Below are 20,670 nucleotides of genomic sequence, written 5' to 3'. Positions count from 1 at the left end.
CTGTGTGTATGCCAATCCCAATGTTCCTGCATATATTTCATTTCCAGAAGTGGTTAAATAAAAAGGGCATGATCTTAATGGCTTTGTCAACTATTGTACAATGTTTCAGTTTGGTCAAAATGGACTGTCGGGCAAAGTAGCTCAAAGCAAACAAATGAATAAGAAATATACTTGGAACTGATTTGTGAAGCTACTGGAAACACAGCAGGCTATTCAGCCCATCGTGTCCATGTAGACTCTGCAAGGCAGCTCAGATAGTCCTGCTCCTCTGCCCATTCTCTGGACACCTGCAGTGTTTTCTCTTCAGCTGATTTTCTAACAGGTCCATTCAGGACCAAAGAACATGACTGGGGGCACTGCCACGCCCACATTCCAATACCTGAGCAACACGGGCTGACCAGGGGCCCAGAAACAAATCAGGGGAATGCAAGTGACCTCCCGTGTCTGTAGATTGGGAGCTGCAGCACCAGTCAGGATGTTCCAGAGGAACAGATCCAGAGGCTGTGCTGCAGTGTGGCCAGTGACACCACACAGAACAAGGTGAAGCAATAATGACCAGGGTTGAACCTGGACCATCCAAAATATACAAATTACATAAGCACTTACCTTATATATCGATAAGTAAAAAGGGGGATTTGGAATAACACCACACAATGATCCATAATAAACGCAAGGATAGTTTTCCCTTGAACAGCTTACTTCATACAAAGAAAGTTAACAAACTGAAGGCCATTTTGAAAGCTCAGCAGTCAGTTTTTCTTCCTTAACCAGCAGCCAAAAGTAAACCTTCACTGACGCCACATTTCACATTTACCAGCTCCGGCAAAACACGAGAAATCCTTCACTGACAGAGAAATAATTAAAGAACAATGTATCTTGTTTAATGATTTTTTAAAAACAAAGAAGAAACATTCATGACAATCCACAACATGTCACTTGGTGCTTCCGCAGTAGCAAGAAGAGTGGAAACAAAAACAGAAATTGCTGGAAAAACTCAGCAGGTCCAGCAGCATCTGTGAAGAGAAATCAGAGTTAACATTTTGCGACCAGTGACCCTTCCTCAGAATGCAAGACAGTGGCCTCTTTGTCCAACCAGATCTCTCAGCAGCTACAGCAGGACCTGAAGGACTGTGAATGTCTCTCACTGTGGTTAGATGAATCCACTGTCATCACCCACACAGCTCAGCTGACTGTTTTTAAAAACCATGTTCACAAAAACAATACCAACTAAAGAGGATCTTCTCACCCTTTTGCCCCTTAAAGAGAGAACAAGGGGTGAGGACATCTATAATGAGTCGAGAAGGTATGTGCTTGAAATTGAAACTGGATCCAAAAAACCAAAATGCTGTAACACTTCCCAAGTCTGGAGAAAATACCAGAAAAGAATCAAAGAGAAAGAAAAATGGTTCTACCCAGAAAGCATCCTTGCCCAGCAGAGGAGGTTAGCAGGAGAATTCAACAGCTGCTTTCAGCAACTCAATGTAATGGAACAAATCATCATGTTTGTCACAAATCCATTCCTTCAAGTTGACATTGGTGGGTTAGCAGTTTCATGAGGTGATTCATTAACATAGCAATGGAGTTGGTATGGAGATAATTACTATGCAAATTAATATTGAGCTGAAAGTAGGAATGGGGGACAGTGATTTTTTTGGGGACTTATAAACTGAGAAAAATACCCATTCCTATAATCCTGTGCTTTTAATGTGAAAGCTTACTTTGACTCATGTGTGTCTGTGAGACAGTTTCCTTCCAAATGGAGACAGTGAAGTCCAAGTATCAGACCCGCCTCACAGACACCCGTTTGCTGGACTGTATACAACTCACAGACTCACACTACAACTCAAACATAAAGGCACTGGCAGAGAATGTGCAGTCACGGGTGTCATATTAAGACTCTGGGAGCAGAGAACAAAATGAATAGATATATATGCTAAATTTTAGAGAAATGTAGCACTAAAAATATGCCATTTATCTTAAATTCTCTTAGCGGTAAATCCTGGATCACACATAAATTCAAAATGCTTAAAAGGATTGGAGACCTCTGCTCTCCAATGACCCTGTGACCCTGATTTTCCTGCTCAGGACATTCACTGTTCCTACCGTACCCTTACCCAACTCCACTCTCACCTCCAAGAGTATGGGAACCATGGACTTCCTGATCTCGACAACTGGGACCCACTGATGACACCATGCTCCTTCAATCCCTCTCTACCATCATCCAGTTGCCTGGCTCTATCTTTGTTTCATGCTATAAAAACTCTTCATATCCTGACTTTTTCCTTGGAGGATTTAGGCATCCCATCTTCAATCGTCGGGTAAGAAGCTTGCAGTGCTGAGCTACCCAGCTGATCTCTCCCATTTCTGAAAGGAAAGCTCCCCCTTTTTGAGTTCAGAGTGTAACCTCTTTGTTCTTTTGTAAAAGTAATCGGAGAGACTTCTCAATGTTTTACTTTCTGAGTGAGCTTGTCTGAAAGACTCCAGAGGTTACCACGCATGGTTAGTGACTTGGCCACACCCAGCCAGATTACTAAAGCCACTGATTTTGGAACATTCCACAGGTTTTCCTTTCAATTAAAAAATAACTCATCAGCCAACATTCTTTATGGAGAAAACACAACCATGGCTGCAGAGAGGTCTGTCATCTCCCCTCTTTCCCTGTGAGTTTGTGTTTGCCTTTTCGGGGTATTTAGAGCAAAGTGCTGCCCAGGATCCTCGGTGGAATCTCAAGCTGACATTTTGGGGTCAGCAACAGCCACTGTGTAGTTCCACCCCATTCCCCTGACTGGTCTTCCACACTCTAACCTGCATGCATCATTCTCAAAAGGAGGTCACAGTGGGAAAGTGTTTGGAATAAGCATATTCCAAACACTTCCATATTACTGACTGCTTATGTTCACCACTGGGGTCACCATGAAGGTGCTTCGTTCTCGATCTTTTCCCTCTGCCAAGGTGTAGTAGCCCTCAGGTTAAACTACCACCAGTCCTCCCCCCTTCTCTCCCTAATGATAGAGCAGCCCTGTGGTCGTCTGAGGCTATGGCCTCCTCCATCGCCAGACTCTGGCCACACGACGCCTGGAGGAAGAGCGTTGGTGTGTCCTTCCGCCTAGGAGCGTTGGTGTGTCCTTCCAAGATGTCCTTCCGCCTAGGAACCCTCCAACCACGCGGGATGAATGTAGATTTCTCCAGCTTCCTCATTTCCCCTCCCCCCCACCTTCTCTCAGTCCCAACCCCCGGATTCAGCACCGCGCTCTTGACCTGTAATCTTCTTCCCGACCTCTCCGCCCCCACCCCCTCTCTGGCCTATCACCCTCACCTTAACCTCCTTCCACCTATCGCCTTCCCAACGCCCCTCCCCCAAGTCCCTCCTCCCTACCTTTTATCTCAGCCCACTTGGCACACCCTCCTCATTCCTGATGAAGAGCTTATGCCCGAAACGTCGATTCTCCTGCTCCTCGGATGCTGCCTGGCCTGCTGTGTTTTTCCAGCACCACATTCTTCAACTCTGACATCCTCACCTACATTCACCAATTATTGCACCTTCATTGAATCAGTTTTGTTTAGTTAGTAAACCCATAATTGTGTTTTTAAGAACCTCGCTCTTTTTTTTTAAATGTAATCCTAATGTGGATGAGGGATTAAAGTAGCCATTTTAGTGACCGGGAAAGCTATTTTTATTTTAAGTTGTGGCCTGTGGAGTGGTTTAATGAGCAACATTACATCCTTCCAGCCTCAGTTGTAACACATTCTCATCTATCCTCTTCAATAGTTACGAACACCTAGCTCCCCCCGAACCCATCCCTCATCCCAGTTTACACCTACAGGAAAGGGAGAAAAGCCAGCTGGGATTTTACTCTGTTTTAACTCTGGGCGATAGGATTCCAGACAAGTCGTAGATGATAAAGTACCACCTGGGAGCATTGGGAGGAATACAGGAAGGTTCCAGGGAGTTTCAAAGATATCAAAGTGATTTTAAGGAGCGGGAAAGATCATCTCCAGGACCTGGGTGAGAACCGAAGCTGGAACGCCAGCACTGGTAGATCTTCGAACTCCAGCTGAATTATGAGCAAGACCCAAAGTTCGACCTTCTAGGATCAGGATTGGATTAGGACCGTTTGAAATCCAAGATGTCAACCGAGATAGGTTCTGTGCATCTAATATTAGCTGCAAAATATACAGTTCCATCCATAGACAACAGAGCAGCAGAGAGGCCCAGAACCAGGGCTGAAAACAAAGGTAACACAGCACGTGAGAGCATCTCCCTGACCCACACTGACCCATACTTAATTATTGACTGGGCTGGAAGGAATCTTTAACCTCCGACTGCACAGTGGTTACATTCCATCTCTTACTAATTACAGCTTCAGCTTGTCCAGCATAATGGGTCCTGAGGCAGGCTCTGAGAGAATGACCCCTACTGATGGGGAAAGGAGCAGATTCTGCAGTACGACACATTCCTGCGACACCAACGGGAACCAAGGTGGGCGTGTCAGTGGGTAAGGGTGCAGTGTCCAATAGGGTTCAGGTTTAGGAATGGATTGGAGTATAATGTTGGGAGTGAGGGCTTGAATGTAATGTTGGGAGTGGGGTTAGGGATTAATGTTGGAAGTGGGGTTGGAGTTTAAGGTTTGGGAGTGGGGTTGGGGTTTCATTTTGGGAGTGGGGTTGGAGTTTAACGTTTGGGAGTGGCTCTGGGATTTAAGATTGGCAGTTTAATTTTGGGAGTGGGGTTGGAGTTTAATGTTGGAAGTGGGGTTGGGTTTTAAGGTTTGGGGTTTAATTTTGGGAGTGGGGTTGGAGTTTAATGTTGGAAGTGGGGTTGGGTTTTAAGGTTTGGGAGTAGGGTTTGGGGTTTAATGTTGGGAGTGGGGTTGCGGTTTAATGTTGGGAGTGGGGTTGGGGTTTGAGGGTGGGAGTAGGGTTGGGGTTTAATGTTGGGAATGGGGTTGGGGTTTAAGGTTTGGGAGTGGGGTTGGGGTTTAATGTTGGGAATGGGGTTGGAATTTAATGTTCGGTGTGGGGTGGGAGTTGAAGGTTTGGGAGGGGGTTGGAGTTTAATTTTAGGAACTGATTTAAGATTTAATTTTGTGAGCTGGTTTGGGATTTAATTTTGGCAGCTGTTTTAGGTTGGATCAACTTTGGGAGTAGGGGTTGGAATTTGAACTGGGCTGGAGGAATACTCCGTTGCCTACATTCCTAATTGTTTTCTATCTGTTTTCTATCTCAGAGGTTGCTACATCCCTTTCCTTGCTCATGGACTTGCAGAGACACTTTGAACAGGAAATATCTTTCATCTTGTCCACATCGATGAGCCCAGCTCAGAAGCGCTGGTTTCTACTTTCCCGGCACTACTTGCAATGTCAAGCCCTGCACCAAGACACATTTGAGACAATTGCACTTGTGCTAAGTAATACTGATTGGGAAGCGAGTGTCCAAAACCCACGGTATATGAATTGCAAACTCCACAGCAAATGATCCAGGGCATCGTGTGGGTGGCTATCTGTCAGAGGAGGTCCAGATCCTGGGGGAGTGGCATGAGGTTTGAGAGAGGGGCCCAATGGAAGGAACTAATTATAATTAAACTCTGCAGACTGGTAGAAAATTCCAACAATTGAAATTTGAAGATTTCAAATCATAGCCAGAAGAGTTAGGGTCCAGTAAGAGAGAGGGACTGGGATTTGAGAGTGGGAAGGTCAGTTTGGAGTTTGGGGGCAGAAGAGAGAGGGACTGGGATTTGAGAGTGGGAAGATCAGTTTAGAGTTTGGGGGCAGAAGAGAGAGGGACTGAGATTTCAGAGGGAAGCACACAGCATCGGGCTATGTTAATGGAAGTGAGTGAGGCTTTGGCACATTTACTCCCAGGGATTTCAGATTGAGGGTTTGATTTTCCTCTGTTGCTTGCATAATACTGGAGACTTAATATGTTTTCACTGACTTTCTCCGAGGTTTGGTGACACATTAGCTGTGCGCACTCTGCAGGAATTCATCTGCTCAACTCTTCCTCAGAAACCAGAGCAGACCAAACTCACAGCTCCTGACCTCAGTGAGGTGGAATTGCTGGGTACACTGCAAACTCAGAGGAAGGTTTTGGAACAATTGTGTGAAAATCATCAGCAGGAACAATCAGTGAGTTGCTATTAGGAGGACGACTCCATCTTGTATACTTTACAAAACTAACGTGATTCATTCTATGAGAATCGATTTTAGTCCCTGTCTTAATGTTTCACTTTCTCAGACTCCCAAGATGTCCTGCATGGTGCCAACTCATCTTTCTCTAGTGTGGTAAAAACAATAACTGCAGATGCTGAAAACCAAACACTGGATTAGTGATGCTGGAAGAGCACAGCAGTTCAGGCAGCATCCAACAAGCAGCGAAATCGACGTTTCGGGCAAAAGCCCTTCATCAGGAATAAAGGCAGTGAGCCTGAAGCGTGGAGAGATAAGCTAGAGGAGGGTGGGGGTGGGGAGAGAGTAGCATAGAGTACAATGGGTGAGTGGGGGAGGAGATGAAGGTGATAGGTCAAGGAGGAGAGGGTGGAGTGGATAGGTGGAAAAGAAGTTAGGCAGGTAGGACAAGTCCGGACAAGTCAAGGAGACAGTTACTGAGCTGGAAGTTTGAAACTAGGATGAGGTGGGGGAAAACTTCCAGCTCAGTTACTGTCTCCTTGACTTGTCCGACCTGCCTATCTCCTTTTCCACCTATCCACTCCACCCTCTCCTCCTTGACCTATCACCTTCATCTCCTCCCCCACTCACCCATTGTACTCTATGCTACTCTCTCCCCACCCCCACCCTCCTCTAGCTTATCTCTCCACACTTCAGGCTCACTGCCTTTATTCCTGATGAAGGGTTTTTGCCCGAAACATCGATTTCGCTGCTCGTTGGATGCTGCCTGAACTGCTGTGCTCTTCCAGCACCACTAATCCAGTATTTCTCTGGTGTGCCCTACCTTTCCAACTTCAAAATGCCCTTGCCATCCATCCTAGGAATGCCCTGACTGCCGTTGATAAGGTGTTGTGCCTGGTATTAATTTGGAATGCAGTCTCTCCTAATCCCCCAGTGCCCCTGTGAGAACAGGACACTACCTTACTTTATACCTTATCACTTCATATCACCAAATGTTGGAGAACTGTCCCTGTGCTGGAGTGTTTGATGGCAGCAGTGTTAGAGGGAGCTTCATTCTGTGTCCAACCAAGTCTGTACCTGCCCTGAGAGTGTATAAGAGGACAATAGGAGTTTGATTTTTAATCAACCTATGTGGACATGTTCACACATCTGGGGACAGGGGAGATTTAAACTTAAAAGCCATGATACTGTAGGTTGGGACATTATCACTGAGCTATAAGACTCCTTTGTGGGAAGCTTTAATCTGTATTTAATCCTCTCCCACTAATATTGTAAGGAAATTGATGTCTTTCATTAAGGGATAAGGTCTGATCTTCTCTAATCTTCCTTCTCAACTCTCTTTCGATTTCAGTTGCTGCTCCAGTTTATTTACCAGCAGATGATGATATTTTCTGGTGTGGAAGCAAACTCAGAAATATCTCGATTTAGTGACACCGTTATTCCCGGTCAGAGTGACAATGATTGGGTAAATACACCTGGGGACTGCACTGCCGAAAGTGACGTCATTGTTCACACTGACAGACAGACAGACAGACAGACACACACACACACAAAGACACACACACTGACACATACACACACACACACCCCTTCAGACACTAATACATAATGACACAAACCCATACACTCTCAAACACACTCATACACACACACCCATACATTCAGGCACACTAATACACTTGCAGTCATACTGACACATACACCCATATACTCAGACACGTTGACACACACAGACACAAGGAAACAAACTGACACATTTGCTCACAGCCACACACAGTCCCACAAAGACACACACACTGACACACAAACACAGACACACACCCTTACATAGACATACTGACACAAATACTCTCACACAGACACACACCCAGACAAACTGACACACAGACACACACCCCTCATTTGGGAATATACCACTATTCCTTTACAATCTCTTGGCCAAAGGTTTGGAACTCTGGCCTGAACAGAATTTTAATGAAATGGCAATTGTTCAAAAATGTGGCTTTCCAGCACCTTCTAAAGGGCAATTAGTGAAGGTTAATAAATGCCAGTAACACCTATATCCCCAGCATGAATTTAAAAATACATGGATCCCTCCCTGCTCTCACTACATCATGCTGGAAACATAATCCAAACACTGTATTCATCAGATTAAGGATTCTAGCTTTCCTCTAATCACTGGACTTCACCAGGAACCTCATTCTGCTTTTCTGACTGAGACATTGAGCTGAATTTTCCTCACACCCAGAGGGTGACTCTGTGGTAGGCTGAGGAAGCACATGCCTCCTTTGGCTCCACTACGGCTCTCTGCCATCCAACTTTCTCCTTAGGAAGGAGCTCCCAGCAGCAGTGATGAGAGCGATGAGAGCCAATTAAGGCACTTGAAAGGAAAATGAAGTCTTATTCTTGACAGTGTATGTTTTTGTGAGCAATACAGAGATCTCCTGTTGTGAGGACTGCTCAGTGGGAGACAAGAGGTGACTTCCCTGATGGGGTTCATGCTAGAGAAGAGCTCACTCACCAGCAGTGAATACCAAGGCTGCTATTGGCCCATATCACAGCCTTGTCACTGAGCTTGGAAGCAGTATGGATGGATATCTCCAACAGCTGCTAATGGGAACAGGGCCCCTCGCCCTCAGCAACATTCCATCTGGTCTCGCAGTACAGGATGCAAGCATCCTGCATTCACCCATCATCCTTCATTGCACAGCCAATGATGGAGCTGTGTCCTGTTTGTTATCCCCAATCTGCTCCTGGTGAAGGGAGTCTGTCAAACAGGAATCTGAAAGGTGCACAGGTTCCCAACATTCAGGTGAAAATTACAGCCATTGCTTCAGTTTGGGTTTCTAGTTCCAATTGGATACTCTGAGTAAACAGACCCCCCCTGTGGGTTTTTGCTTTATCAGTACACTGTTTTAATAGACTCTGTTTGCTGAATGAACATATTTTATTGGATGTAACATGGATACTTTTCCATGAGCCCTGTCTTGAATCAGAAGTGTATAACTGGTCACTTCTAGCTCCCTGGCCTAAAAGTGGCTTTTGGTCAGTATTGGGAAAGGAATGAGATTTCTGAGCAATCCAGGAACCAAAGTCCAGCCATTCGCAGTCTCGTAGGCCTTCAGCAGAGACAACTGGTCGAAGCAAGAGAATTAATCCGGCAGCTCGAGGGACAGGTGAGAAATTTATCATTCCTCAGCATCTTAAACTCTGTTCCATCTTGGGGAGTGTGGGAGCTGCACAGTTACAGGGATATGGGTTCGGGGCTCTGGGCAAGTGATCCTTGTACATGGTGGGCTCTGTTTTGTAAGGGGTGTATCTGAGTCTGTACTTGGGCATTTTTCTGTATTGGGTAGGATACCTGATTGGGAAGGGGACCCTGCATCAGAATAGGTCTGGGAATTGTGTGAGACTCTGCATTGAGGCAAGGGTCTCTGTAACGGGAGGAGGGTCTCTACTTTGCGGTGGTCTCTATTGGTGGGGGTCTTTGTGCTGGGGAGGTCGCAATATTGTGTGGGTCTGTATAGATGGGTCCCTGTACTGGGGAATCTATATTGGGGGAATCCATATTGGGGGATATGTATGGGGGTATCTCTCTAATGGGGTTCTCCATTAGGGGATCTGTCATACTGGGGATCTCTCTATTGGGGGATTTGTATTAGGGATCTGTTTTAGTGGTCTGGATTGAGATCCGCACTGTTTGAGATGCTCTGTCTCCCAGTATTGTCCTCAGTTTGTATTTAAGGATGTTTGCTGTTTCTGGTGGATGCACTCTCATCCCTGTTCTGTCTTTATTTCTAGTCCCTTGATGATCTGATTCAAATTTACTGCTCACTGCTTGATAACCTCCAGAACCACCGCTGCCATAGCAACCTCACAGCCCTGTTACTAGGCCACGTCACATCAGAGAAGGACAATGAACAGATCGGTAAGGGCCTAAGTGTGGAGATTGAGATAAAGGTTGATGTGATGGGCTGGAGATGGGGATGAAGGTGGATATTGAGTTTGTTAATCAGGGTCTCCTACACACATTCTTCCCATTAGGATTGAGGCTGGACAGAATGTGGTCTCTGATTCTCTCCCACCTCTACCTCGTGTTTTTTCGTATTGTGGAGTGGGCAGTCATACAAGACACTAATGTGTAATTTGTCTGATCCTGTTGATGACAGTAGACTGCCTTGGAGCTTGCTCTAGTCCAGTGTATTGCAGCCAGGACACTGAGATGGGGGATTCAGAGTGCTGTGTGAGTGACCCAGCCAAGCTCGAAGGTGATGTTCTCCACCTCAATGAAACACCTCTCCCGATTCTGGCAGACCTTTCAATGGTACAGGTGAGTGAATGCTTTCAGACCAGAAAGGCCTCCTGCTTCCTCACACAGGGGCCTGGGCCCCTGCTCCCACACACAGGGCACTGAGCTCCTGCTTCCTGCACATAGGGCACTGACCTCCTGCTTCCTGCACATAGGGCCCCCTGTCCTGCTCCCTCATACAGAGCCCCGGCTTCCTGCTCCCTGCACACAGAGCCCCGGCCTCCTGCTCCCTGCACACAGAGCCCCGGCCTCCTGCTCCCTGCACACAGGGCCCCACCTCCTGATCCCTGCACACAGAGTCCCGGCCTCCTGCTCCCTGCACACAGGGCTCCGGCCTCCTGCTCCCTGCACACAGGGCTCCGGCCTCCTGCTCCCTGCACACAGGGCCCCGGCCTCCTGATCCTTCACACAAGACCCTGCCTCCTGATCCTTCACACAAGACCCTGCCTCCTGATCCTTCACACAAGACCCCGCCTCCTGATCCCTGCACACAGGGCCCCACCTCCAGATCCCTGCACACAGGGCCCCTCCTCCTGCTCCCTGCACACAGGGCCCCGCCTCCTGATCCCTCACACAGGGCCCCGCCTCCTGATCCCTCACACAGGGCCCCGCCTCCTGATCCCTCACACAGGGCCCCGCCTCCTGCTCCTTCACACAGGGCACTGCCTCCTGCTCCCTCACACAGGGCCCCGCCTCCTGCTCCCTCACACAGGGCCCCGCCTCCTGCTCCCTCACACAGGGCCCCGCCTCCTGCTCCCTCACACAGGGCCCCGCCTCCTGCTCCTTCACACTGGGCCCCGCCTCCTGCTCCCTCACACAGGGCCCCGCCTCCTGATTCCTGCACACAGGGCACCGCCTCCTGATCCCTCACACAGTGTTCACATGGCCTTCTGCTGCCTCAAACTGGATTGTGCCTTCTTCTGATTCAGTCTCCTGCCTTATAATGGGGGTCGCAGCCTCTTAACTACTTATTTAGTAAAGCCGTTTCTCAGTGACCCAGGCTCCTACGTCTCATAACAAGGGCAGGGTCCCTACCTTTTCTGTGGGGCAATTTATCCCCTTATCCTGGTTTCCTCGCTTCATGCATCACCAGTCTTTTCCATGAGGTACTCCCTCTTCCTCCTACAGAACCAGGAGGCAGTGGCGAACCCGAAAGTAGTACCATTGGAGAGGGCACAGAAATTGGAGATTGAACAGGAATCAGCTCCATCCACCTCCAATAGAGTAAATGAAGTCACAACTGAAACAGCCAGTGGTGTATCTGACCTTGACGACACAGGGACACAGAGTTTCAGAACTCAGGAAGACAGAGTGATGAACGTGACTATCGGAGTGAGTACCATGTACTAGCACACAGATCAGGGTCAGAGTTAACAGAGGAAAGGACGGTGAGAGGTCATAGAGATGTACAGCATGGAAACAGACCCTTCGTTCCCACCCATCCATGCTAACCAGATATCCCAACCCAATCTAGTCCCACCTTCTAGCACCCGGCCCATATCCCTCCAAACCCTTCCTATTCATATACCCATCCAAATGCCTCTTAAATGTTGCAATTGTACTAGCCTCCCCCACATCCTCTAGCAGCTCATTCTATACACGTACCACCCTCTACGTGAAAACGTTACCCCTTAGGTCTCTTTTATATCTTTCCCCTCTCACCCTAAACCTATGCCCTCTAGTTCTGCACTCCCTGACCCCAGGGAAAAGACTTTGTCTATTTATCCTATCCATGCCCCTCAATTTTGTAAACCTCTATAAGGTCACACCTCTGACGCTCCAGGGAAAACAGCCCCAGCCTGTTCAGCCTCTCCCTGTAGCTCACATCCTCCAATCCTTGTAAATCTTTTCTGAACCCTTTCAAGTTTCACAACATCTTTCCTATAGGACGGAGACCAGAATTGCATGCAATATTCCAACAGTGGCCTAACCAATGTCCTGTACAGCTGCAACATGACCTCCCAACTCCTGTACTCAATACTCTGACCAATAAAGGAAAGCAGACCAAACGCCTTCTTCACTATCCTATCTACCTGTGACTCCACTTTCAAGGAGCTATGAACCTGCACTCCAGGGTCTCTTTGTTCAGCAACACTCCCTAGGACCTTACCATTAAATGTATAAGTCCTGCTAAGATTTGCTTTCCCAAAATGCACCACCTCGCATTTATCTGAATTAAACACCATCTGCCACTCCTCAGCCCATTGGCCCATCTGGTCCAGATCCTGTTGTAATCTGAGGTAACTCTCTTCGCTGTCCACTACACCTCCAATTTTGGTGTCATCTGCAAACTTACTAACTGTACCTCTTATGCTCGCATCCAAATCATTTATGTAAATGACAAAAAGTAGAGGACCCAGCACCGATCCTTGTGGCACTCCACTGGTCACAGACCTCCAGTGTGAAAAACAACCCTCCACCACCACCCTCTGTCTTCTACCTTTGAGCCAGTTCTGTATCCAAATGGCTAGTTCTCCCTGTGTTCCATGAGATCTAACCTTGCTAATCAGTCTCCCATGGGGGACCTTGTCGAACGCCTTACTGAAGTCCACATAGATCACATCTACTGCTCTGCCCTCATCAATCCTCTTTGTTACTTCATCAAAAAACTCAATCAAGTTTGTGAGACATGATTTCCCAGGCACAAAGCCATGTTGACTATCCCGAATCAGTCCTTGCCTTTCCAAATACATGTACATCCTGTCCCTCAGGATTCCCTCCAATAACTTGCCCACCACCGAGGTCAGGCTCACTGGTCTATAGTTCCCTGGCTTGTCCTTACCGCCCTTCTTAAACACTGGTACCACGTTTGCCAACCTCCAATCTTCTAGCACCTCACTTGTGACTATTAATGATACAAATATCTCAGCAAGAGGCCCAGCAATCACTTCTCTAGCTTCCTACAGAGTTCTCGGGTACACCTGATCAGGTCCTGGGGATTTATCCACCTTTAACCGTTTCAAGACATGCAGCACTTCCTCCTCTGTAATCTGGACATTTTGCATGATGTCACCATCTATTTCCCTACAGTCTATATCTTCCATATCCTTTTCCACAGTAAATACTGAAGCAAAATATTCATTTAGTATCTCCCCCATTTTCTGTGGCTCCACACAAAGGCCGCCTTGTTGATCTTTGAGGGGCCCTATTCTCTCCCTAGTTACCCTTTTTGTCCTTAATATATTTCTCAAAACCCTTTGGATTCTTGTTAATTCTATTTGCCAAAGCTTTCTCATGTCCCCGTTTTGCCCTCCTGATTCTCCTCTTAAGTATACTCCTTCTTCCTTTATACTCTTCTCAGGATTTATGCTGAAGATTTTATGAGAAACTGGCTGGTGGTTTTGACTGTCAGACAAGTATAGGTTTCTGTTTTCCCTGTAGACTGTCGCTTGTCTCACTGGCATCTCCTTTTGCTATCTGTCAGGTATTGATGAGAATATTCCAAAAGTGGTCTGACTGATCCGTCCTGTCCCCACGCTCTCAGTTTTTTGCCATCTGAAGGGTCCAGTGGGGATGGATCTTTACCTGACAAACTGATGAGGCAAGGAGTATCACTGGCTGTCAAACAATGTCTCCTCAGAAAGAAGCTTAGTGGAAGGAAAAATGAGATTAATAACTCGGCCAAGACACTTCAGCTCTCTCATTTGTTTCTTTTCTTGAAAGGATCCAGTTCCTGAGGCCTGGCAAGGAGAGGAACAGGGGTGGATTTCTACTGGCCATCGGATGAGCCAATCACAAGAAGAAGAATGTGGCCAGCCCATTTCAGTGGATGTGGATTCGATGAGCAGTGTGTGTGAGGGATTTGATCGAGCTGGCCTCTCCCTGGGGGACATGAAGTCCAGAGAGTTGGTAAGCGGCAGTGAGCTTTCGTTCCATTAGATTAGATTAGATTAGATTTCTTACAGTGTGGAAACAGGCCCTTCGGCCCAACAAGTCCACACCGCCCCGCCGAAGCGCAACCTACCCATACCCCTACATTTACCCCTTAGCTAACACTATGGGGAATTTAGCATGGCTAATTCACCTGACCTGCATATTTTTGGACTGTGGGAGGAAACCGGAGCACCTGGAGGAAACCCACGCAGACACGGGGAGAATGTGCAAACTCCACACAGACAGTTGCTCATTCATCGCACAGTTACTTCACAACAATGTCAGTCACACAATGTCAATCTGTCCCGTGCTGCACAGACATCCGTTCATGTATTTATTATCAGGCATATTCTACCCAAAACAGACACGTCCCTTTCCAGTCATTCCCAGTGTTCAGAGATTGATTTTACACTTTCACAGACACCTTCTTTCCCCTTGGAATGGTGAGGTGTTGTTGGAAGAATTAGCAGCTGGCTATCAGTCTGTTCTGGTGTTGATGTGAAATGCTGTTGCCTTGTGGTGATTGCTTTCCCTGGGTTCTGTGCACAGTGGAAGATCTTTGTGAAGCTGTCTTGAATGAACACTGTTAATGAGATTAATATCTCTACGGTGCTTTTAATTGTGTAACTGCTGGTTTTCCTTCATTAATTCAGGTCTCTCTTGACGGTTATTAATTTGATCCAATATTATAGGCTGTAGTAACTTATTCATTGCTACTGTTTGACCTGGATTGAGTAGCCACAGGCATTGCTACGATTGCACCATTTTAGCCACAGTCAATGATTTAAATGAAAAATGCATTATACATAGTATAGTGTGTCATCTTTGTACTTATCAAACATCAGTGTACAACTTTGTGGTCTTTCTCTTTAACCAAATGTAGACTCTAGCCAGACGTTTCTCAGACATCAAGCATCTCAGATGTTAGCAGCTCATGGGCTTCCCCAGGTCCTCTAGAATGTAAGCTGACACAATGAGCATTGCCCAAGGAGGAGACAGGACCTGCCTGTTCTATGAGATTGTCACAAGATGACAGAGAAGCTGGGAGACTCTGGGCTATTGCTCTGCTGCGGATTGAATTTGGTTGAATAGTGTTCCTCTGTACATTTGTGGCATTGGTTTCTGGGGTGGTCAGCATCGTTTGTCACCCACAGACCGGCATTCCTGGCCTTCAGCGTGAGGTGAACATGATTCTGATGTCAGATGAAGAGAAGGAGAATGTGATGAAGAGCCTGGCACACGCTCAGAGAAAAGCTGAAGAGAAGCGACGGCGGGATAAGAAGAGGCAGACATTGCGAGTGGGTAGTACTTGTGAATTGCCCCAAGTGAATTCTCACCTTTGGTCTAACCTCTATCTCAGCTCATAAATCTCTCTCTCTTTTGACTCCATTGTCCATCTATGTGCTCTCTCAAACTCACTCCTTCCCCTGACCATATTAATGATACACACCCCATCTTACTATCTCTTGTCCCCTTGAAATGCCCATCACCTTAATGACAGATAAGGTGATCTCTGATCACTTCTTCATATTCCTCTCCATTCATACCAGCCTTGCCGCTCCCAATTCCCTGCAGCTAGCACCGGGAGTTACAACATTCTGGTTACAAAACTGGTTCTACACCAATTCCCATTGATCTCAGATCAAACCCTGAGGGACCCCATTGAGAGCAAATCCCCTCAGTGTGTGTCTAAGGCTCCTTTCAGCAAGGATCAGCCTGAATCCAATGCTTAAGTCTGACGTCCATTTGATCATCTTTCAGCATTTTTAGCTCTTGTTCTGTGTTGCTCTACATTATCAACATTCTGTCCAAATCTCACTGTCTCTGCCCTTTCCCCTGTTCAGGTGCAGGAATGTCTGTCCATGGTCCGGAACAGAGCATCCACAGTTGATCATCTACTCCTCCAGAGCTACAGGAAGGAGCATTGCACCAGAGACCTGCGCAAGGTGAGGGATCATAGGCTGGAGGGAAAGCAGGGCTCATAGGGAAACAGCAAGTCTCAGGTCAGGGCCTTCTTCCTCACAGTTATAATGGCACAGATTCTTCAAAAAGGAGTTAAGAGATTGACGAGAGGTGATTTCATGGTAGGAAGATGGGGACCAAGAGGAATGTGTTTCAGTGGGTGAACTGGGGTATTAGAGGGTGTGTTTCAGTGGGTGAGCTGGGGCATTAGAGGGTGTGTTTCAGTGGGTGAGCTGGGGTATTAGAGGGTGTGTTTCAGTGGGTGAACTGGGGTATTAGAGGGTGTGTTTCAGTAGGTGAACTGGGGCATTAGAGGGTGTGTTTCAGTGGGTGAACTGGGGCATTAGAGGGTGTGTTTCAGTGGGTGAACTGGGGTATTAGAGGGTGTGTTTCAGTGGGTGAACTGGGGCATTAGAGGGTGTGTTTCAGTGGGTGAACTGGGGTATTAGAGGGTGTGTTTCAGTGGGGGAGCTGGGGTATTAGAGGGTGTGTTTCAGTGGGGGAGCTGGGGTATTAGAGGGTGTGTTTCAGTGAGTGAGCTGGGGCATTAGAGGGTGTGTTTCAGTGGGTGAACTGGGGTATTAGAGGGTGTGTTTCAGTGGGTGAGCTGGGGCATTAGAGGGTGTGTTTCAGTGGGTGAACTGGGGCATTAGAGGGTGTGTTTCAGTGGGTGAACTGGGGTATTAGAGGGTGTGTTTCAGTGGGTGAACTGGGGTATTAGAGGGTGTGTTTCAGTGGGTGAACTGGGGCATTAGAGGGTGTGTTTCAGTGGGTGAACTGGGGTATTAGAGGGTGTGTTTCAGTGGGTGAACTGGGGTATTAGAGGGTGTGTTTCAGTGGGTGAACTGGGGCATTAGAGGGTGTGTTTCAGTGGGTGAGCTGGGGCATTAGAGGGTGTGTTTCAGTGGGTGAACTGGGGTATTAGAGGGTGTGTTTCAGTGGGTGAGTTGGGGCATTAGAGGGTGTGTTTCAGTGGGTGAACTGGGGCATTAGAGGGTGAGTTTCAGTGGGTGAGCTGGGGTATTAGAGGGTGTGTTTCAGTGGGTGAACTGGGGTATTAGAGGGTGTGTTTCAGTGGGTGAACTGGGGCATTAGAGGGTGTGTTTCAGTGGGTGAGCTGGGGCATTAGAGGGTGTGTTTCAGTGGGTGAACTGGGGTATTAGAGGGTGTGTTTCAGTGGGTGAGCTGGGGTATTAGAGGGTGTGTTTCAGTGGGTGAACTGGGGTATTAGAGGGTGTGTTTCAGTGGGTGAACTGGGGCATTAGAGGGTGTGTTTCAGTGGGTGAGCTGGGGCATTAGAGGGTGTGTTTCAGTGGGTGAACTGGGGTATTAGAGGGTGTGTTTCAGTGGGTGAGCTGGGGCATTAGAGGGTGTGTTTCAGTGGGTAGCTGGGGCATTAGAGGGTGTGTTTCAGTGGGTGAACTGGGGTATTAGAGGGTGTGTTTCAGTGGGTGAACTGGGGTATTAGAGGGTGTGTTTCAGTGGGTGAACTGGGGTATTAGAGGGTGTGTTTCAGTGGGTGAGTTGGGGCATTAGAGGGTGTGTTTCAGTGGGTGAACTGGGGCATTAGAGGGTGTGTTTCAGTGGGTGAGCTGGGGTATTAGAGGGTGTGTTTCAGTGGGTGAGCTGGGGTATTAGAGGGTGTGTTTCAGTGGGTGAACTGGGGTATTAGAGGGTGTGTTTCAGTGGGTGAACTGGGGTATTAGAGGGTGTGTTTCAGTGGGTGAGCTGGGGTATTAGAGGGTGTGTTTCAGTGGGTGAACTGGGGTATTAGAGGGTGTGTTTCAGTGGGTGAACTGGGGTATTAGAGGGTGTGTTTCAGTGGGTGAGCTGGGGTATTAGAGGGTGTGTTTCAGTGGGTGAGCTGGGGTATTAGAGGGTGTGTTTCAGTGGGTGAACTGGGGCATTAGAGGGTGTGTTTCAGTGGGTGAGCTGGGGCATTAGAGGGTGTGTTTCAGTGGGTGAACTGGGGCAATAGAGGGTGTGTTTCAGTGGGTAGCTGGGGCATTAGAGGGTGTGTTTCAGTGGGTGAGCTGGGGCATTAGAGGGTGTGTTTCAGTGGGTGAACTGGGGCATTAGAGGGTGTGTTTCAGTGGGTGAGCTGGGGCATTAGAGGGTGTGTTTCAGTGGGTAAACTGGGGCATTAGAGGGTGTGTTTCAGTGGGTAGCTGGGGCATTAGAGGGTGTGTTTCAGTGGGTGAGCTGGGGCATTAGAGGGTGTGTTTCAGTGGGTGAACTGGGGCATTAGAGGGTGTGTTTCAGTGGGTGAGCTGGGGCATTAGAGGGTGTGTTTCAGTGGGTGAACTGGGGCATTAGAGGGTGTGTTTCAGTGGGTAGCTGGGGCATTAGAGGGTGTGTTTCAGTGGGTGAACTGGGGCATTAGAGGGTGTATTTCAGTGGGTGAACTGGGGCATTAGAGGGTGTGTTTCAGTGGGTAGCTGGGGCATTAGAGGGTGTGTTTCAGTGGGTGAACTGGGGCATTAGAGGGTGTGTTTCAGTGGGTGAACTGGGGCATTAGAGGGTGTGTTTCAGTGGGTGAACTGGGGCATTAGAGGGTGTGTTTCAGTGGATGAGCTGGGGCATTAGAGGGTGTGTTTCAGTGGGTGAACTGGGGCATTAGAGGGTGTGTTTCAGTGTGTAGCTGGGGCATTAGAGGGTGTGTTTCAGTGGGTGAGCTGGGGCATTAGAGGGTGTGTTTCAGTGGGTGAACTGGGGCATTAGAGGGTGTGTTTCAGTGGGTAGCTGGGGCATTAGAGGGTGTGTTTCAGTGGGTGAACTGGGGCATTAGAGGGTGTGTTTCAGTGGGTGAACTGGGGCATTAGAGGGTGTGTTTCAGTGGGTGAACTGGGGCATTAGAGGGTGTGTTTCAGTGGATGAGCTGGGGCATTAGAGGGTGTGTTTCAGTGGGTGAACTGGGGCATTAGAGGGTGTGTTTCAGTGTGTAGCTGGGGTATTAGAGGGTGTGTTTCAGTGGTTGAGCTGGGGCATTAGAGGGTGTGTTTCAGTGGGTGAACTGGGGCATTAGAGGGTGTGTTTCAGTGGGTGAGCTGGGGCATTATGGAGTGTGTTTCAGTGGGTGAGCTGGGGCATTAGAGGGTGTGTTTCAGTGGGTGAACTGGGGCATTAGAGGGTGTGTTTCAGTGGGTAGCTGGGGCATTAGAGGGTGTGTTTCAGTGGGTAGCTGGGGCATTAGAGGGTGTGTTTCAGTGGGTGAGCTGGGGTATTAGAGGGTGTGTTTCAGTGGGTGAACTGGGGCATTAAAGGGTGTGTTTCAGTGGGTGAGCTGGGGCATTAGAGGGTGTGTTTCAGTGGGTAGCTGGGGCATTAGAGGGTGTGTTTCAGTGGGTGAGCTGGGGTATTAGAGGGTGTGTTTCAGTGGGTGAGCTGGGGCATTAGAGGGTGTGTTTCAGTGGGTGAACTGGGGCATTAGAGGGTGTGTTTCAGTGGGTAGCTGGGGCATTAGAGGGTGTGTTTCAGTGGGTAGCTGGGGCATTAGAGGGTGTGTTTCAGTGGGTGAGCTGGGGCATAAGAGGGTGTGTTTCAGTGTGTAGCTGGGGCATTAGAGGGTGTGTTTCAGTGGGTGAGCTGGGGCATTAGAGGGTGTGTTTCAGTGGGTGAACTGGGGCATTAGAGGGTGTGTTTCAGTGGGTGAACTGGGGCATTAGAGGGTGTGTTTCAGTGGGTAGCTGGGGCATTAGAGGGTGTGTTTCAGTGGGTAGCTGGGGCATTAGAGGGTGTGTTTCAGTGGGTGAGCTGGGGCATTAGAGGGTGTGTTCCAGTGGGTGAACTGGGGCATTAGAGGGTGTGTTTCAGTGGGTGAGCTGGGGCATTAGAGGGTGTGTTTCAGTGGGTAGCTGGGGCATTAGAGGGTGTGTTTCAGTGGGTGAGCTGGGGTATTAGAGGGTGTGTTTCAGTGGGTGAACTGGGGCATTAGAGGGTGTGTTTCAGTGGGTGAGCTGGGGCATTAGAGGGTGTGTTTCAGTGGGTGAGCTGGGGCATTAGAGGGTGTGTTTCAGTGGGTTAGCTGGGGCATTAGAGGGTGTGTTTCAGTGGGTGAGCTGGGGCATTAGAGAGTGTGTTTCAGTGGGTAGCTGGGGCATTAGAGGGTGAGTTTCAGTGGGTGAACTGGGGCATTAGAGGGTGTGTTTCAGTGGGTGAACTGGGGCATTAGAGGGTGTGTTTCAGTGGGTGAACTGGGGCAATAGAGGGTGTGTTTCAGTGGGTGAGCTGGGGCATTAGAGGGTGTGTTTCAGTGGGTGAACTGGGGCATTAGAGGGTGTGTTTCAGTGGGTGAACTGGGGCATTAGAGGGTGCGTTTCAGTGGGTGAGCTGGGGTATTAGAGGGTGTGTTTCACTGGGTGAGCTGGGGCATTAGAGGGTGTGTTTCAGTGGGTGAACTGG

The 20,670-nt window shown here is 48.2% G+C and overlaps 1 protein-coding gene across 1 annotated transcript in view; it reads left to right on the top strand.

Moving 5' to 3' along the window:
* The window catches only part of LOC140466923 (uncharacterized), a 56,164-nt gene that overhangs the window by 30,649 nt on the left and 4,845 nt on the right, over positions 1–20,670 (top strand). The window contains exons 6-16 of the mRNA XM_072562761.1: positions 4,362–4,480; positions 5,228–5,444; positions 5,945–6,125; positions 7,477–7,590; positions 9,146–9,301; positions 9,927–10,053; positions 10,295–10,455; positions 11,563–11,766; positions 14,098–14,283; positions 15,462–15,605; positions 16,152–16,253. Of these exons, the coding sequence (XP_072418862.1) occupies positions 4,362–4,480; positions 5,228–5,444; positions 5,945–6,125; positions 7,477–7,590; positions 9,146–9,301; positions 9,927–10,053; positions 10,295–10,455; positions 11,563–11,766; positions 14,098–14,283; positions 15,462–15,605; positions 16,152–16,253 (1,711 nt within the window). The remainder of the gene's footprint in view (positions 1–4,361; positions 4,481–5,227; positions 5,445–5,944; positions 6,126–7,476; positions 7,591–9,145; positions 9,302–9,926; positions 10,054–10,294; positions 10,456–11,562; positions 11,767–14,097; positions 14,284–15,461; positions 15,606–16,151; positions 16,254–20,670) is intronic.

Source organism: Chiloscyllium punctatum, chromosome 44 (assembly GCF_047496795.1).
Source record: "Chiloscyllium punctatum isolate Juve2018m chromosome 44, sChiPun1.3, whole genome shotgun sequence".
Taxonomy (NCBI): domain Eukaryota; kingdom Metazoa; phylum Chordata; class Chondrichthyes; order Orectolobiformes; family Hemiscylliidae; genus Chiloscyllium; species Chiloscyllium punctatum.
This window is presented reverse-complemented; position numbering and strand designations above follow the sequence as displayed.